Genomic DNA, 16,280 nt, shown 5'->3' on the forward strand with positions numbered 1-16,280 from the left:
CCAAGAGAATGAAGTTAAGATCCCAGGGGTTTTCAAAATGCTTAAGTGATTTAGTCAAAACACTTAGTACCTCAGGGCTCAGTTCTGCTCAGGGGCAGAAAATGATACATTAGAGGGTAGGTGGGGCTCATTTAATACAATTTAGCATCCAATGAGGTTGTGGAGGGAACAACACAGCACTGCCTTATCTATGTCTCCTAGCAGACATATCCATTCTCCAAGGTAATGGGCGCTGAGTACCTATTTGCATACTGTGTGTAAGGGCTTAGTACCACTGCAATAGAAGCATCCAGTGTGCATGTGTGTCCCCTTACATGCCTCCTTTTGGGTGTTGCAGACCCTTATGAACAGGTAGTGGGTGCAGATGCTGGCACATCCTTCCAAGCACAGTGCAACTTTAACTGCTCTGTGCAGCTGTTGTCAGCACGTCTGATGTGAATGTATGCACATTCCGGCAGATGTGCCTCTCCCCTCCATAAGGTTCTGTGCGTTGCAGGATTGTGTTTGCAGCTCTCTGTACAGCTCCTCTCATGAAAACAATCTGGTTTTTATGCAAAGGCCTGTCAGTGTGGACTATCTACATGGAGTCCCAGTGAAGTTAACAGGACTCTGCACATGTATAAAGGTCAGCACATGTGATTCAGGTCCCAAAGCAGGAAAAGAACAGATAATAGGGTGGTGACGAAGTCTAGTATCCGAGTACACCCAAAACCTGTGATCATTTTGATCTATGTGTACACCTGTCTATTAGACCCTGAACTCTCACCAAGCCAGCAGCTCATGGCACAGAGACCCCTAAATCAGCCCTCAGATGGTGGGGTTTAGACAAGAAGTCTACAGCTGAAGGGCTCCAAATCCCATCATCACCATTCCCCAGGTTCCGCTACTCCTCACCTTACCAGGCAATTTTGAAAATATGATAATCTGATAAAAAGAGATGACGACATTTCCTGAAACTTGTCAATATCCACCAGAATTCAGCTCCCCATCCATATGGAGGGGAGGGAAAAGCAGTTTTAATTTCTTCATATTTCCCTGAACGGAAACTGGCATTTAAAACACTATAGTTAGGGCCGTACCAAATTCACGGTTCATTTTGGTCAATTTAATGGTCAGAGGATTTTAAAAATAATAAATGTCATGATCTCAGCTATTTAAATCTGAAATTTCACAGTGTTGTAATTGTAGGGGTCCTGACGAAAAAGGAGTTGTGAGCGGGTCGCAAAGTTATTGGGGGTGGGGGGGGGGGGCGTGCAGTATTGCCGCCCTTACTTCTACGCTGCTGTCTGCAGAGCTGAACCCTCAGTTAGCAGTTGCCACTCTCTGGCCGCCCAGCTCTGAAGGCAGAAGTGCAGAAGTCTGGGTGGCAATACTGCAATCCCCCTAAAATACCCTTGTGACCCCCCTGCAACTCCCTTTTCACTCAGGACCCCCAATTTGAGAAACACTGGTCTCCCCCATGTATGGTACATGTAGGGTAAAAGCGCACACACAAAAAAACCCCACAGATTTCACAGGGGAAGACTAGATTTCATGGTCTGTGATGTGTTTTTCCAAGGCCCTACCAAATTCATGGCCATAACTATAGTTATAGAAATCTTGCTACTAGGAAGAGAATATTCAGCAACTTAATGATACATAATGTCAATACAGGGTCAACATTAGGCATAAATCAAGGACTAACCTGAAAATACATGGCCAAATTCAGTGGAGAATTGGGCCCATAATGCCTAGGGAAAAATATCCTCTCGTTACTCACCACTTTACTAAAGGGGCACATCCCTAGTCTATAAAAAACCTAGGGAACCATCTGTCTCTTCCCATCCACACTGAAATTACTATTTTTAATCCTTTACTTTTCACGTGAGACTCATTCATTGTAAAAGAGGGGGAAGCAGAGAACTATTGGGGTCAGGTCAGATTTTGACATTAATAAAACATTATTTACCTCCATATACTTGAGTTTTTCTCCATTCTGAAAACAAGCACAAGCATAGAGATGAGAACTCCCCTGAACACAGATAGTCTGAGTAGGACAAACTCTGTAAGAAGTATTATACTAAAGATAAAAGGAACTTACTAAGATCAGCCTGGAGCTTTCCTAAAAAACAAATAAAAAGAAATTAATATCTAATAAATTACAAAAGAGCTCTTGTTCAAGTAAGTCCACATTTTGATAATGGTTTTGCTCATAAAGAATTCCTTTACTTAGCTACTGAAACTGAAAACTTAGTTAACTTTAAGTTAAGGTTAATATTATCAAAACAAACTGTATAGTCGAGTAGATAGATAGATAGATAGAATGTGTAGAACTTCTCCAACAGCTGTTTCACTGGAGGTGAAGATGAGATAAAGATGAGAACTCTACCGAACACAGACAGTCTGAGTATGACAACATTTCTTGAAGTTTATACTAAAGATAAAAGGAACTTACCAAGCTCAACCTGCAGCTTTCCTAAAAAACAAACAAAAAAAGAAATTAATATCTAATAAATTACAAAAGAACTCTTGTTCAAGTAAATCCACATTTTGATAATGGTTTTGCTCATAAAGAATTCCTTTACTTAGATACTGAAACTGAAAACTTAAATAAAATAAAATTAATGGAGATATCCTATCTCCTACAACTGGAAGGGACCTTGCAAGGTCATCGAGTCCAGCCCCCTGCCTTCACTAGCAGGACCAAGTACTGATTTTGCCCCAGATCCCTAAGTGGCCCCCTCAAGGATTGAACTCACAATCCTGGGTTTTGCAGGCCAATGCTCAGACCACTGAACTATCCCTTCCCCCTTAAAAAGAACAGGAGTACTTGTGGCACCTTAGAGACTAACAAATTTATTAGAGCATAAGCTTTCGTGGACTACAGCCCACTTCTTCGGCTGTAGTCCACGAAAGCTTATGCTCTAATAAATTTGTTAGTCTCTAAGGTGCCACAAGTACTCCTGTTCTTTTTGCGGATACAGACTAACACGGCTGCTACTCTGAAACCTTTCCCCTTAGTTAACTTTAAGTTAAGGTTAATATTATCAAAACAAACTGTATAGTCTAGTAGATAGATAGTGTAGAACTCCTCCAATAGCTGTTTCACTGGAGGTGAAGATGAGATAAAGATGAGAACTCTACCGAACACAGACAGTCTGAGTATGACAACATTTCTTGAAGTTTATACTAAAGATAAAAGGAACTTACCAAGCTCAACCTGGAGCTTTTCTAAAAAACAAATAAAAAGAAATTAATATCTAACAAATTACAAGAGCTCTTGTTCAATTAATACACATTTACCTAGCTACTGAAACTGAAAACACTTAGTTAACTTTAAGTTAAGGTTAATATTTTCAAAACAAACTATAGTAGATATATATTACAGAGGATGTGAAGAACTTGTCAAATAGCTATTCCATGGGAGGAATAGCAGCTTACACCTGCTGTCCTCTAATGTAGGTAGTCCTTTAGCTCAAATGGTAGCAGGAGATACTACAGCATTAAAGGGCTGGGATGCAAAATTTAATGATGTGGGGTGAAGACATTTTAGTTACAGATTTTTTAAAAACTAAAAACCTATGACATTATATGAACAAACTATGTCTGACATGTAATTTAGGTTGCCAGCTCAAGCACTCAAAATTAGAAAATGCCAGAATTAAGTATCTTTGTACAACTTTAATTCGGGCCCCTTTTGCATATGCATACAGTCTTTAATTATATGATCACATAGAAGTATTTTCACAGGACCTCTGTCTCATTCCATACACAGGCCTATTCAGTCCCCATGTAAACCAAAAGGGCTTCCAGGACCAGAAAAAAACACCATATGGATCAGTTGATTCCGGGGAACAACAACTGAAAAAACAGGAATGGAAGTGCGGGTCATAGATTTACAATCAGGGTTCCAGAGGGAAGACAGAGCAGAGAACATTGGAAAGTGCACACTGGTCCTCAAAACAGTCCAGGGAGCTAGTTGATACCATGCAGAGGAACTCTGCCTGCAGGTGTGAATGAACAAGTGCACAAAATTGAGCCCCACAGTCTGGGTCACAGGGAACTCTTCCATCCAACCCCTTCTCCCTGATTGATATATGGCCAACAGGAGGTTGAGGAGGAGGTCCTACAACTTCATGGGGCCATGGATAGGAAATGCATAAATAAAAAGGTGCAGGGAAAAGTGCAACCAGAACCTCAACAAGAGGTTCTGGAGGAGGCAGAAAAAGGATTGCAACCTGATGAACTGTAGGTATTCATGTGCCAGGGCCTCCATCTCACCTCAATAAAAAATATCAGGGGAGTCTGAAAACTGCATCAGCAACATGTCCATGAACTGGGGTTCAGCAAGGCGACCTACACACTCAGTGACTGCAATGGACCTGGCTGCAGAGACCAACTTCCAGGTCCTGAGGAGGTCCTTGTGAAAGACCATCAGCCTCGAGAGATCTTGAGGGAGATCTCTTGGATGGAGATAAAACAGCTACTGGTCATATCAGAGTCCTTGGGGGTGGCTGAGAAATCTGTGCTCCATGTCAGACTATGTTCAGTATAAAGGAGACTCTACAGGGCCACAAGATGGAAAGCGTGGACCGGGCTGTGAACGCATGCCATGCCCTGCCCTCCCTCTTCCAGAGAAAGGCTCACGATAGAATCATAGAATATCAGGGTTGGACACAAGGAAGAAAGGAGAGCAGCAGAATACGGACCCTGGACTTCAGAAAAGCAGACTTTGATTCCCTCAGAGAACTGATGGCAGGATCCCCTGGGAGAATAACATGAAGGGCAAAGGGGTCCAGGAGAGCTGGCTGTATTTTAAAGAATCCTTATTGCGGCTGCAGGAACAAACCATCCTGATGTATAGAAAGAATAGTAAATATGGCAGGCGACCAGCTTGGCTAAACAGTGAAATGCTTGCTGATCTTAAAAACGCAAAAAAGAAGCTTACAATAAGTGGAAGATTGGACAAATGACCAGGGAGGAGTATAAAAATATTGCTCAGGCATGCAGGAGTGAAATCAGGAAGGCCAAATCACACTTGGAGTTGCAGCTAGCAAGAGATGTTAAGAGTAACAAGAAGGGTTTCTTCAGGTATGTTAACAACAAAAAGAAAGTCAAGGAAAGTGTGGGCCCCTTACTGAATGAGGGAGGCAACCTAGTGACAGAGGATGTGGAAAAAGCTCATGTACTCAATGCTTTTTTTGCCTCTGTCTTCACGAACAAGGTCAGCTCCCAGACTGCTGCACTGGGCAGCACAATATGGGGAAGAAGGTGACCAGCCCTCTGTGGAGAAAGAAGTGGTTCGGGACTATTTAGAAAAACTGGACGTGCACAAGTCCATGGGGCCGGATGCGCTGCATCCGAGGATGCTAAAGGAGTTGGCGGATGTGATTGCAGAGCCATTAGCCATTATTTTTGAAAACTCATGGCGATCGGGGGAGGTCCCAGATGGCTGGAAAAAGGCTAATGTAGTGCCCATCTTTAAAAAAGGGAAGAAGGAGGATCCGGGGAACTACAGGCCAGTCAGCCTCACCTCAGTCCCTGGAAAAATCATGGAGCAGCTCCTCAAGGAATCAATTATGAAACACTTAGAGGAGAGGAAAGTGATCAGGAACAGTCAGCATGGATTCACCATGGGGAAGTCGTGCCTGACTAACCTAATTGCCTTCTATGAGGAGATAACTGGCTCTGTGGATGAGGGGAAAGCAGTGGATGTGTTATTCCTTGACTTTAGCAAAGCTTTTGATACGGTCTCCCACAGTATTCTTGCCGCCAAGTTAAGGAAGTATGGGCTGGATGAATGGACTGTAAGGTGGATAGAAAGCTGGCTAGATGGTCGGGCTCAACGGGTAGTGATCAATGGCTCCATGTCTAGTTGGCAGCCAGTTTCAAGCGGAGTGCCCCAAGGGTCGGTCCTGGGGCCGGTTTTGTTTAATATTTTTATTAATGATCTGGAGGATGGTGTGGACTGCACTCTCAGCAAGTTTGCAGATGACACTAAACTAGGAGGCGTGGTAGATACATTAGAGGGTAGGGATCGGATACAGAGGGACCTAGACAAATTAGAGGATTGGGCCGAAAAAAACCTGATGAGGTTCAACAAGGACAAGTGCGGAGTCCTGCACTTAGGATGGAAGAATCCCATGCACTGCTACAGACTAGGGACCGAATGGCTAGGTAGCAGTTCTGCAGAAAAGGACCTAGGGGTCTCAGTGGACGAGAAGCTGTATATGAATCAACAGTGTGCTCTTGTTGCCAAGAAGGCTAATGGCATTTTGGGCTGTATAAGTAGGGGCATTGCCAGCAGATCGAGGAACGTGATCGTTCCCCTTTATTCGACATTGGTGAGGCCTCATCTTGAATACTGTGTCCAGTTTTGGGCCCCCCACTACAAGAAGGATGTGGAAAAATTGGAAAGAGTCCAGCAGAGGGCAACAAAAATGATTAGGGGTCTGGAGCACATGACTTATGAGGAGAGGCTGAGGGAACTGGGATTGTTTAGTCTCCAGAAGAGAAGAATAAGGGGGGATTTGATAGCAGCCTTCAACTACCTGAAGGGGGGTTCCAAAGAGGATGGAGCTCGGCTGTTCTCAGTGGTGGCAGATGACAGAACAAGGAGCAATGGTCTCAAGTTGCAGTGGGAGAGGTCCAGGTTGGATATTAGGAAACACTATTTCACTAGGAGGGTGGTGAAGCACTGGAATGCGTTACCTAGGGAGGTGGTGGAGTCTCCTTCCTTGGAGGTTTTTAAGGCCCGGCTTGACAAAGCTCTGGCTGGGATGATTTAGTTGGGAATTGGTCCTGCTTTGAGCAGGGGGTTGGACTAGATGACCTCTTGAGGTCCCTTCCGACCCTGATATTCTATGATTCTATGATTCTAAGGGACCTCAGGAGGTCATCTAGTCCAACTCCCTGCTCAAAGCAGGACCAATCCCCAACTAAATCATCCCAGCCAGGGCTTTGTCAAGCCAGACCTTAAAAACATCTAAGGAAGGAGATTCCGCCACCTCCCTAGGTAACCCATTCCAGTGCTTCACCACCTCCTAGTGAAAAAGTTTTTCCTAATATCCCACTTAAACCTTCCGCACTGCAACTTGAGACAATTACTCCTTGTTTTTCATCTGCTATCACTGAGAACAGTCTAGATCCATCCTCTTTGGAACCCCCTTTCAGGTAGTTGAAAGCAGCTATCAAATCTCCCCTCATTCTTCTCTTCTGCAGACTAAATAATCCCAGTTCCCTCAGACTCTCCTCATAAATCATGTGCTCCAGCCCCCTAATCCAGTCCCCTCTGCTAGACTCTTTCCAATTTTTCCACATCCTTCTTGTAGTCTGGGGCCCAAAACTGGACACAATACTCTTCCCAGTTTAGTGTCATCTGCAAACTTGCTGAGGGTCCAACCCACACTATCCTCCAGATCCTTAATGAATATATTGAACAAAACTCGCCCCAGGACCGATCCTTGGGGTACTCCGGCTGCCAACTAGACATGGAGCCATTGATTACTACCCGTTGAGCCCGACGCTCTAGCCAGCTTTCTATCCACCTTATAGTTCATTCATCCAGCCCATACTTCTTTAACTTGCCAGCAAGAATACTGTGGGAGACTGTATCAAAAGCTTTGCTAAAATCAAGGAATAACACATCCACTGCTTTCCCCTCATCCACAGAGCCAGTTATCACCTCATAGAAGGAAATTAGGTTAGTCGGGCACGACTTGCCCTTGGTGAATCTATGCTGACTGTTCCTGATCACTTTCCTCTCTTCTAAGTGCTTCAAAATTGATTCTTTGAGGAGCTGCTCCATGATTTTTCCAGGGACTGAGGTGAGGCTGACTATCCTGTAGTTTTCCGGATCCTCCTCCTTCCCCTTTTTAAAGATGGGTACTACATTAGCCTTTTTCCAGTCATCCGGGACCTCCCCTGATCACCATGAGTTTTCAAAGGTAATGGCAAATGGCTCTGCAATCACATCTGCCAACTCCTTTAGCACCCTCGGATGCAGTGCATCTGACCCCATGGACTTCTGCTCATCCAGCTTTTCTAAATAGTCCTGAACCACTTCTTTCTCCACAGAGGGCTGGTCACCTCCTCCCCATGCTGTGCTGCCCAGTGCAGTAGTCTGGGAGTTGACCTTGTCTGTGAAGACAGAGGCAAAAAAAGCATCAAGTACATTAGTTTTTTCCACATCCTCTGTCACTAGTTTGCCTCCCTCATTCAGTAAGGGGCCCACACTTTCCCTGATCTTCTTCTTGTTGCTAACATACCTGTAGAAACCCTTCTTGTTACTCTTAACATACCTTGCTAGCTGCAACGCCAAGTGTGATTTGGCCTTCCTGATTTCACTCCTGCATGCCTGAGCAATATTTTTATTCTCCTCCCTGGTCATTTGTCCAATCTTCCACTTCTTGTAAGCTTCTTTTTTGCGTTTAAGATCAGCAAGGATTTCACTGTTTAGCCAAGCTGGTCGCCTGCCATATTTACTATTCTTTCTACACATTGGGATGGTTTGTTCCTGCAACCTCAATAAGGATTCTTTAAAATACAGCCAGCTCTCTTGGACTCCTTTCCCCCTCATGTTATTCTCCCAGGGGATCCTCCCCATTAGTTCCCTGAGGGAGTCAAAGTCTGCTTTTCTGAAGTCCAGGGTCCGTATTTTGCCGCTCTCCTTTCTTCCTTGTGTCAGGATCCTGAACTCGACCATCTCATGGTCACTGCCTCCCAGGTTCCCATCCACTTTTGCTTCCCCTACTAATTCTTCCCTGTTTGTGAGCAGCAGGTCAAGAAGAGCTCTGCCCCAGTTGGTTCTTCCAGCACTTGCACCAGGAAATTGTCCCCTATATTTTCCAAAAACTCCTGGATTGTCTGTGCACCGCTGTATTGCTCTCCCAGCATATATCAGGATGATTGAAGTCCCCCATGAAAACCAGGGCCTGTGATCTAGTAACTTGTTAGTTGCCTGAAGAAAGCCTCGTCCACCTCATCCCACTGGTCTGGTGGTCTATAGCAGACTCCTACCACGACATTACCTTTGTTGCTCACATTTCTAAACTTAATCCAGAGACTCTCAGGTTTTTCTGCAGTTTCATACTGGAGCTCTGAGCAGTCATACTGTTCTCTTACATACAATGCAATTCCCCCACCTTTTCTGCCCTGACTGTCCTTCCTGAACAGTTTATATCCATTGTGATGGTCCACGCCCCTAGGTCAGGGCAGTGTGGCCTATCGGTCACTGTCTACAAAGCAGCCCTTCGGTGCAGGGCAGTGTGGCCTACCGGCCAGAGTCTATAAAGTTGGGGCACCCACTAAGAGGTGTGACGACCCCGGTAAGGGGGCCCGGGCCCACCTGACTCCACCGGACCCCGACCCAGGGCCCTAACAGTGGTGTAGCGGGTTGCCATTGACTCAGCGGGGGGGGTCCTACCGAAACACGCTGAGGTTTCCCGGGCGGGAGGTACCACTCCATCACTCTCCCTGGGTCACTTCCTACCACAGACTGTGCTGGTGTTTCCCATGCGATGGGTTCTCTGTGTTCAGCGGGACCGGTCGTCTCCAGGAGCTCCTCTAGTCACCGGGGTGTGGGCAGGCTGCAAAAGGCTTTGATTCCTGGTGCAGTCAATGACTGTGGCTGGCCCTCCACAGGAGCTTTCCAGGCAGGTCTTTCCCCTGCAGCCTCCAGCCCAAAATGAGCTGGGCTCCCTCCCTTTATACTGCTAGAGCACTTGGAGCATGCCCAGTCTCACCAGGGAGGCGGGACTTCCACTGTCCATAATATGAGCTTAACCCTGTCTGGGCTAGTGCGGGGTAAGCAGACCCCGTCACATCCATCCATGTCAGTACTCCAGTCATGTGAGTTATCCTACCAAGTCTCTGTTATTCCAATCACATAATTGTTTGACTATGCCAGGACTTCCGGTTCTCCCTGCTTGATTCCCAGGCTTCTTGCATTTGTGTATAGGCACTTAAGAGCCCGCAGAGACCTAGTGCTTCCCCTGCCAGAAGAATTCCAGGACTTTCCTCTGAAGGTTGGCCAGAGTTTCCGGGGGTGGGTTCAGGCTGTTGAACTGGTGTCCAGATGACTGAAGGATAGCTAATGTGATGCCAACTTTTGAAAAGGGCTCCAGAGGTGACCCCAGCAATTACAGGCCAGTAAGCCTCACTTCAGTACAGGGCAAACTGGTTGAAACTATAGTAAATAACAAAATTGTCTGACACAAAGACGAATATAATTTGTTGGGGAAGAGTCAACATGGTTTTTGTAAAGGGAAATCATGCCTCACTAATCTACTAGAATTCTTTGATGGGGTCAACAAGCATGTGGACAAGGGGGATCCAGTGGATAATTGTATTTAGATTTTCAGAAAGCCTTTGACAAGATCCCTCACCAAAGGCTCTTAAGCAAAGTAAGCAGTCATGGGATAAGAGAGAAGGTCTTTTCATGGATTGGTAACTGGTTAAAAGACAGGAAACAAAGGGTAGAAATAAATGGTCAGTTTTTCAGAATGGAGAGAGGTAAATAATGGCGTCCCGAGGGATCTGTTCTGGGACCAGTACTATTCAACATATTCATAAATTATCTGGAAAAAGGGGTAAACAATGAGGAGACAAAGTCTGCAGATGATACAAAATTAAAGTGGGCTGTAGTCCACAAAAGCTTATGCTCTAATAAATTTGTTAGTCTCTAAGGTGCCACAAGTACTCCTGTTCTTCTTTTTGCGAAAATTACTCAAGATAGTTAAGTCCAAAGCAGACTGCGAAGAGCTACAAAGGGATCTCACCAAACTGCTTGACTGGGCAACAAAAGGGCAGATGAAATTCAGTGTTGATAAATACAAGGCAATGCACATTGGAAAACATAATCCCAACTATACATATAAAATGATGGGGTCTAAATTAGCTGTTACCACTCAAGAAAGCTCTTAGAGTCATTGTGGATAGTTCAAATAAGAGTCATGGGCCAGGATGCAACTCATGAGCGAGAGTGTAGAGGCAGAGTCAGGCAGCTGGTGGTGACCATCTGAAAGTTAAAGGGCAGAGGGGAGACATAGGCAGTTGGGGGATACATAGTGTCAAGTCAGGACGGTGTGTGGATCAGGGAAATTCCATCCCCTGGTGGAACAAGGAACAAGGTTTATAACAGGGAGAGGGTTATGACACTTACCACGGTCAGCAACGTGTTTCCCTAAAGACAAGAACAGAATGTAATGTAGGTTTATCAATAGCACATCACATAAATAATTCCATAAGTGTTCGGGCTCAGGGCCTGCTTCAGCCCCATAAAAGGCAATAGAAAGATAACTATCCTGAATGGAAAACACTCTTAACTTTAAGAACTTGAGGCTGTGGTTAAAACAAACCATAAAATAGTGTTCTAGTGAGGAAATGTACCAAAACACAAGCTTAGGATGTCAGAAAGGCTGGAAATTCACAGTTCTGCTTCTAAGACTGACCTTTTCCCAGCCACTGCCCCAGCCACCATCTACATCAAGGTTATGTTATAAACTTAGGAGGAAGTGAAAAACACCTTCACCTCATTGACATCCCAGTGAGTGACAGAGTGAAGGGTCACTATAACGTACACTTGCCTACACCCTATGCCTGTCCATGTGGGGCAAACTCCTGCCATCCTTGGGGCTCTCAGGGGTGCTTTGCAGAGACTTGCAGGATAGGAGGGAGGCGGGCAGCACTCTGCTTTGCATGTAATAACCACCAAGTTGAGCATTCGTTCATCAGATCCCCTAACAGCTGCCTGGGAGGCACCAGCAACTTGATCCAAAGCTCGAGATGCCCCCCCACCCCCCACAGTTCCCATAGAAGAGCCTTACCTGTCTCTGCAACATACGTCGCTATGAGAGAAGAGGAAAGACTTGTTAGAAACGGGGAGAGTCCAGTACAAATGCTGCATGTTCTACAGAGCACTGGTTGGCTGGTAATGAACTATATCAACAGGCTTCCACTAGAACCGTTCCCATTGACCCCCTTGTATTGTGTATCACAGGGGCCTGCACTAGCCTGTCGTAGCGATTCTCCCGCCTGTGGTTAAAGTTCTCCTGTTCAATTGGAACCCAAACCCTGTAACATATTTGTGCAGCCTCCTCAACTGACTTGGGAATAAAGATCAGCTTGGCTGGATTGGACTGGTACTGAGCTAGGCCCAACAGCATGAAAACAACCAAATCTCCTCAGCTACCCAGGCTTCGGTCACAGCCCATTTCAATACTCCTGTGGAGAACAGCCTCCTGTGCCTGACTGGGAGCCAGGCCCTGAGAATGGCTATCCACACGGAACTTGGTAGTACAGAAAAATACAGAATTGCTGGAAAGGGGATCGTGACAGAGAGAGACTGGCATGTTGTCTGGCAGGTCAGGAAGGGACCGTCTGCAGCCCCATAGGATTGGGCACCATTGCTTCACCCCTGTGCAGGATAAAAGATTCTTTGAAAAAACGGGCTACAGGAGAGGAAATGGGACTGACACTACCAGAGCTACCAGGCAATTTGTGAGGCTCAGACACTGCAGTGATGAGCATCACTGGAAAGCCCATGAAGAAATGAATAGCTCCATATTCAGAGCAGAGTTTGGGTGGTGACAGTCAATAATGCCAGGCTGCAGGAAGGGAAATAATAATTGCAGGTGTTATTTTTAAAGTGGTCTCTAGCTAATCATTGGTTCTCTGCCTTAGATCTTGATGAGCTAAGGAAGGGTGTGGCCAGCTTCATAGACAGAGCCCTGAGAGGCAGGGGTTAGAACCCTCGCCTGGGACGCGCACCAGGGCTCAATTCCTGGCTCTACCACAGACTGTCTGTGTGAGTTAGGGCAAGTCACCAAGGGCTTGTCTCCACGTAAAAGTTGGGCTGCTTTAACCCTGCTGCTGTGCAATCCCTGGCTGTGCTCTCTGCTAAGGGTTGTGAAGTGCACAAAACCAATCAGTGGCATATTTGAGCTCAGAACTCTCATTTCCAAGCCCAGTGCAGCGTTCTTAGGCTAAGGCATTTTGACAGGTGAGCGTCTCTGTCGCTGTGCTGCACAGGTGTTCTGTTAAGTATCCTCAGACCTCTTGTCAACTGTCTGCAATGGCCCATCTTGATTATCACTACAAAAGGTTTTTTTTTTCCTGCTGATTATAGCTCATCTTAATGAATTAGCCTCTTAGAGTTGATATGGCTACTTCCACCTTTTCATGTTCTGTATGTATATAGATCTTACTATATGTTCCATTCTATGTATCTGAAGAAGTGGGCTGTAGCCCACGAAAGCTTATGCTCAAATAAATTTGTTAGTCTCTAAGGTGCCACAAGTGCTCCTGTTCTATTAGCACTCCGTATTTCCAAAGGGAAGAGCTCATCATTTCATATTGTAAATTATGGACATTGGTTTTGGCATTTGGTTTCATCCATTAGACATTAGCTATGGGAATCTAGTGATATGTTTCATGTGGCTCCTAGGCCCTTCATTTATTTCCCAAGATATGGGCAAAAAAGTAATGGAAGACTTCAGATTTCCCTCACAAATTCCACCCCAGGGCCTGTCCTGAACTCCCAGTTTAGGGTAATCTGACTTTTCTTGAGAAATGTAGAGAGGATGCAAAATGTGGTTTCAAATAAAAATGTAGCTGCATCTTTAACTATGGAGAAACCACCTCCACTCTCAACTAATTTATAGTTTAAAGGAAATCTCTGAGTACACTGTAGTGTCCCCTTATAACTTTACCTTTTGCCTTGTGTTGCTTCCAGAAGAAATAGCTTGCTGTGAAAGTGAGCAAACACACAACAACCAGGAGTATGTACACAGCCACCATCCAAGGATAGGCTCTCAGGAAGAATGGATCTGTAAGACAAAGCCTCATTAACTTGGAAACATTGATAGAACAGATGTGTCACTAGTAGGATTTTTGTGGTGATCATGGCATTGTGCAACTGGTTGGAAGTAGAGGTGGTCAGGAATTTTTCAACTAAATTGTTTTGTGTTTTTTTTTTTTTTTTTTTTGTCAGAAAATGTCAATTCATCAGAACCAAATATTTTTACAGGAAAGGGTTCTTGGGTCCAGGATGGGATTTCTGGTGAAAACCAGAGAAGGAGTGAAACCCCTGAATATCCACTAGCTCAGTGGCTAGGACACTCACAGAGGATATCCAGGGTCAAATTCCTGCTCTCCCTGATTTGGAGCAGGGATTTGACCCCCAATCCCAGATGAGAGCCTGATCAGCGGACTATTGTGAGGTGGGGGTCTCTCTGTCCTCTCTTGTTTTTAATGAAAACTTTTGAAAAGGGTCAAATGAAAAGTATTTTGAAAACTTTTGTCCCCATGGGGAAAAGGAGATTTTCAAATTTTCAAAAAATTTTCAAGGGACAGGACACCATTTCCCTCCTAGCTCGAGTCTGAGAGCCCATTCTGGCTGCACAAAGGGGCCTTTTCTACACTACAGAAATTTTGCAAGAGTCCCTCTCCATTGCGAATGCCAATTCAACTCCAGGCATGTTAATGGTGTTAACAATAATAAGACACACTTAAACACCCCTCCCCCGAAAATTAGCCACGTTTCATTATACTCCCTCTGCAGTTTGGAAGGCCGGTTCGTGAAGTCTAACCTCCCCTAAATTCACCACACACGGTGTTTAACGAATAGCCTCTGTGCAGCATTATGCACATGCACGTTGTAAATCCAATATTTAAATTAGCCCTAAACATTCCCCCCCCCTTTTGGTGAATGGCTGAACTGTGTGGCTTTGATGAACACCAACCTGCGATGTAGACCACAGACTCTTTCCCTGGGTTGAGGTGGGGGTTCCTGACAGAGCAGGACAGATCCTGACTGGAAGTTTCTGTTACAATAATGGAAATTTGTGCTGCATACAGGCCGTTATCATGTTGAGTTATTTTTTCTGTCAGGGATGGTAAGTTCTGCCCCCTGAAGTCTCTCCACTGCACCTGGGGCTCTGGGTACCATCCAGCAGATTCACACACCATGTGGATCCCTCCGCTCTGGTAGCTGTCGATAGAGATGCGAGGAGTAGAGCCCAGACCTGGAGGAAAATGGAGTGAACCTGTGTGAACCCTACACAAGCATTATGGATCTCTTCAGCCTGGAAGGTGAGTGTTTAAGGCTTTAGGAGAAGGAAAAAGTGGATTGTTGTCCCTCCTGCAGAAGGGCAAGAGCCTTTCGCTGCGTCACTGCCGGGCTCTGGCTTTGAGAAGTGTTTCATTATTGCCTGAGCCCTAAAGCTGGAAGCCTATCTCAACGTGAACAGCAAATTTCAGCTCCAGGATAAAATGATAGGCCGTATCATTGAACAGAGCGAGCAGCCCAACTAAACTGGCTGTGAGCTCCAGGAAACAACAATTCCAGTGGCAGGAATTTCAAGCCAGACAAAATATGGAGCAAATTTTTCAGTGTGCCTACTTAATCACTGGAACAAGGGACATGGTGGATTCTCCATCTCTTCTAGTCCTTCAATCGGAATTGTAAGCAGGGCCGGCTTTAGGAAGTGTGGGGCTCAATTCGAACATTTTCGGCAGGGCCCCGGCAGGGATGACTTAAAAAAAAAAAATGTAAAAAAAAAGCCTTTCATTTCTTAGCAACCGGTTTCCTATAAAAAGTTCTGATTTAAGGGATGTGCCACAGTATGTATTTTTTGTACCAATAGGGTTACTATACGTCCATATTTTCCCGGATGGCAATTTAAGAACCAAAAAGCCTGACATGTCCGGGAAAATACGGATGTATGTTAACCCTACCTAAAGTCCTATTTTAAAAAGATGGGCCTGAACTAGCAATGCACTCTGTTTCACATGTGCGGGTCCCCACCACTCCCTGGGGGTGTGCTAGGGTGACCAGATGTCCCGATTTTATAGGGACAGTCCTGATTTTGGGGTCTTTTTCTTATATAGGCTCCTATTACCCCCACCCCCTGTCCCGATTTTTCACACTTGCTGTCTGGTCACCCTAGGATGTGCACATGTGTGGGTCCCAGCTGCTCCCTGCCCCCTCATTGAAGCAGGTGTGCAGGGTTACTGCCCTGGGAACTGCAGGGCACCAGTGGACATGGGGCTGGCTGGAGGCAGGGCAGGGGCTGACTGGAGGTAGGGTCTGGCTGCAGGCAGGGCAAGGGCTGCGGGGCTGGCTGGAGACAGGAGTGTGTGGGGTGGGCTGGCTGGCTTCAGGCAGGGCCACAGGGGGGTGCGGCATGGGTTGGCAGGGCTGGAGACAGAGGAGTGCAGGACTGGCTGGCTTCAGGCAGGGGGCTGCGGCAGGGGTTGGCTGGAGACAGGGCAGGGGGTGTGGGGCTGGGGCGGGCAGGGCA

At 45.8% G+C, this 16,280-nt stretch overlaps 1 protein-coding gene and 1 pseudogene across 4 annotated transcripts in view; one reads left to right on the forward strand and one right to left on the reverse strand.

Moving 5' to 3' along the window:
* LOC128833725 (E3 ubiquitin-protein ligase TRIM11-like) overlaps nt 1-16,280 on the forward strand; it is an 89,363-nt pseudogene that overhangs the window by 48,487 nt on the left and 24,596 nt on the right.
* Nucleotides 1-16,280, reverse strand: part of LOC128834986 (butyrophilin subfamily 3 member A2-like) — a 43,686-nt gene that overhangs the window by 5,214 nt on the left and 22,192 nt on the right. For 3 of the 4 annotated variants that reach the window (XM_054024243.1, XM_054024240.1, XM_054024241.1), the window contains 8 exons: nt 14,721-15,002; nt 13,689-13,805; nt 11,805-11,825; nt 11,141-11,161; nt 3,190-3,210; nt 2,435-2,455; nt 2,081-2,101; nt 1,949-1,975 (listed from right to left, as the gene is read on the reverse strand). In XM_054024243.1, coding sequence (XP_053880218.1) covers nt 1,949-1,975; nt 2,081-2,101; nt 2,435-2,455; nt 3,190-3,210; nt 11,141-11,161; nt 11,805-11,825; nt 13,689-13,805; nt 14,721-15,002 — 531 coding nt within the window. Of the gene's footprint in view, nt 1-1,684; nt 1,731-1,948; nt 1,976-2,080; nt 2,102-2,434; nt 2,456-3,189; nt 3,211-11,140; nt 11,162-11,804; nt 11,826-13,688; nt 13,806-14,720; nt 15,003-16,280 lie in introns of all 4 variants that reach the window. The other variant, XM_054024244.1, reaches the window with a different exon arrangement.

Source organism: Malaclemys terrapin, chromosome 3 (assembly GCF_027887155.1).
Source record: "Malaclemys terrapin pileata isolate rMalTer1 chromosome 3, rMalTer1.hap1, whole genome shotgun sequence".
Taxonomy (NCBI): domain Eukaryota; kingdom Metazoa; phylum Chordata; order Testudines; family Emydidae; genus Malaclemys; species Malaclemys terrapin.